General features: G+C 61.7%; 1 protein-coding gene across 1 annotated transcript in view; it reads right to left on the bottom strand.

Annotated features, from left to right (window-relative positions):
• Positions 1–2,779, bottom strand: part of DUS3L (dihydrouridine synthase 3 like) — a 7,172-nt gene that overhangs the window by 3,005 nt on the left and 1,388 nt on the right. The window contains exons 2-6 of the mRNA XM_027768985.1: positions 2,358–2,773; positions 1,040–1,528; positions 552–593; positions 260–412; positions 6–68 (exon numbers count right to left, since the gene is read on the bottom strand). Coding sequence (XP_027624786.1) covers positions 6–68; positions 260–412; positions 552–593; positions 1,040–1,528; positions 2,358–2,773 — 1,163 coding nt within the window. The remainder of the gene's footprint in view (positions 1–5; positions 69–259; positions 413–551; positions 594–1,039; positions 1,529–2,357; positions 2,774–2,779) is intronic.

The raw sequence follows: 2,779 nt of genomic DNA, 5'->3' as shown, positions 1-2,779 counted from the left end.
TCCACATCGATGGTGCGTTTCAGCAGCTCGGCACACTTGGTCATGGTGTCGGGAAAGGCGCCCTCCAGCTGCCGGGCGGGCCGGGGTGAGGAGCGTGTCCAACCTGGCCCCCGGGCCTCCGTGTCCATGAGGCACCAGCCCCATGTTGAGGCCATCCACCCTCGGAGGGGGACCAGACTGTCCCCGTGCCCCACGGCTGGGGCTAGAGGGTTAGCGAGAGACGGAGACACCCTAACCGAACCCGTGGGGCGGCCCCGACCTGGACGCCGAAGACGTCCTCGCAGTCGTGCCGTTTGAGCAGTGCCCACTCGGACAGCTGGCCCTGCAGCAGGTTGGTGCAGACGGCCATCTCCCCGCAGGTCACGTCCGCCCCAAAGCGCTTGCAGATCCGCCGGAAGGGGAGGTTTCCACACTGCAGGTGACACCGATGGGGTGTGAGGGTGCCACAGGCAGGGGACCTGGACACCCACCTCGGCCCTGGTCCCCACACGGCTGTGATGACGCCACGCCGCCCCCAGTCCACCATTCCCGCAGCCTCGGCCAGGTCCTACCGTGGTGAGGGGGGCCAGGTACAGTTTGCCACTGATGTCCAGCTGGAGGGGAAAAAAACACGGCAGTGAAGCTCAGGTGCCCCCGACCTGGCTCTGGGGAGCTCCCAGCCTGTCCTTCTCCCCACTTTCTAGGATATTCTTGGCCCTCCTCAATGGGCCTGGGTACTTTTCAGCCCTTGGCCTCTGCGCCCGCCAATCAGTCCTTTCACAAGGACTGTTTCCCCTAAGTTTTCCTGCACTGGAGAGCTTCTACTCGAATGTCAAAACCCCAGTCTCAATGGCCCATTTCAGGAACCGGAAATGTGGGGTCCAGCTCTTTCTGCCCCACAACTGGGGTTTCATGATGGCTGGGGCCCGGGCAGAGAATAGAGAGGGGGTCTGAACCGGCAGCTCCTTGGGGACTGCTGGGACGCAGCCAGTGGAGATGAGAGGGGCTGCATGGACAGGCCTGCTGCTAGTGTCCTCGACAGGGAGCCCGAAACACATACCCGCTTCTTCTCGCAGGGCCGCAGCCTGACTATGTCCTCGTCCGTCAGGGGCCCGCAGGTCTGCAAGGAGCTGCTGGGAGGCGTGTCGGAGTCTGGTCCTGGGGGGGCCTGCTGGGCCTCACAGCTGTCCTGCCCAGAGGCACCGTCGGCAGCCGCGACCTCGGGGCCTGGCTTGGCCCTCCTTAGCTGGCGCAGCACCTGCTCGGCCCGTTCGAAGCGCACCTGGCGCTTCCGCAGCTGCTGCTGCAGCGTCTTGTCCAGGCTGTTACGCACAGGTGGGGGCGGCGCTGCAAGCTCCTTCTCCAGGTTCTGGCCCTCCGGCCCCAGGTGAGCCCGGGCAAAGCGGCAGGTCACACCGTAGGGGCAGCGGCCGAAAGTGTCGAAGAGCACACAGTGGGGGCCCAGGTCGGCCGGCTTGGCCTCCAGGTACTGGCAGACACTGTGCAGAAAGCGGCAGCGCTCGCCGAAGGGACACTTGGTGGCCGGGTCCTGCAGGGACACAGGGATGGACTCAAGGAGTGGCTAGGGCAGCCGGGCAGCCTGGGCTCGAACCCTGATCCCCCTCCTTGGCTATGTGACCTCGAGAAGTCAGCAACCTCACTGGGCCTCAGTTTCTTCATCTGAAAAATGAGAACCGTGGCGATACCTATGACACCGTCACGTCACAAGGATGACAAGGACTGAGTGGCAAATGACACGGCCAGTCTGAAGGCTCCTGGGAATTTCTTTTTTTTAATCACCAGAGAGAATGTGCACTCTCCAGAGACGGGGTAATGGAGAGGAGGAGAGGGAGAAAGCGCCCCCAATGGGGTGTGTTCACGCCATAATCCCGCCACAATCCCACACCTCTGTCCTGTCAGGATCTGGGGCATGCATGCAATGTGCCCAGAACCATTTTCCTTTCTTTTTTAAGATTTTTGCTCTATGGCACATGTGCTCACCAGAGACAGAGACAGACAGAGAGAGGGAAAGTGAGAAATCACCCCCCAGGGGGAATGGCCACGCTGCAATCCCTCCTCCTCCATCCTCCTCTCGGGATTTTAGGCATGCATGCACACGTGCCCAGCGTGAGTTTCAAGCCACCAGATCTGGGACTCGAACTGTGGTCGGTCGTGTGGGAGTCCAGCACCATAAACGTCACCTGCGGGCCCCAGCGCCTGGCATGTTCTTCAAGTACTGCAGTTGGAATTCAGAGTGTAAGTGGCCACGTGGGATCCGGCTCCCTTAACCCCAGCTTCAAGCTGGCTCAGGACCTGGCCTTTCTGAGGATGATGACTGCATGTCAGTGCAGTGGGACTGCCCACGTGGCGATGCTCACCTGGACCAGGGAGGGGCAGAGCCTGTTCTTGTCGTAGTGCATGGGCTTCACGTGGGGCCGGCTCTTATTCTGGCCACGAGCCCGCTTTTGAGCCTGCGGCTGGTCCCCCTGTTCAGCTGCCTCCTCGGTCTTCCCATGCTCAGTGTGTCCACCTTCGGCCTGCTCGTCCGTGTCCCTGGTCTGCCCGTCTCCAATCTGTCCATCCATGTCCTCAGTCTGACCATCTTCGCTCTGCCCATCCCTGGCCTGCCCGTCCCCAGTCTGCATGTCCTCCAGCCGAATCCTCTTGGCCTCAGGCTCGGCAAGGTCACCAGGATCTGGTGTCCTGCCACCAGGGTCTCCTGCCACCTTTTCCAGGAAGGGCCTCCTGTCTTTGGCTTCCAGGAATTCATGGAACCGCTCCTCGGTGGTAAGAAGTTCAT

The sequence above is a fragment of the Tupaia chinensis genome, unplaced genomic scaffold, assembly GCF_000334495.1.
Source record: "Tupaia chinensis unplaced genomic scaffold, TupChi_1.0 Scaffold148210_1, whole genome shotgun sequence".
Classification (NCBI taxonomy): domain Eukaryota; kingdom Metazoa; phylum Chordata; class Mammalia; order Scandentia; family Tupaiidae; genus Tupaia; species Tupaia belangeri.
Note: the sequence above shows the minus strand (reverse complement) of the source record. Positions and strands in the feature narration are given on the sequence as shown.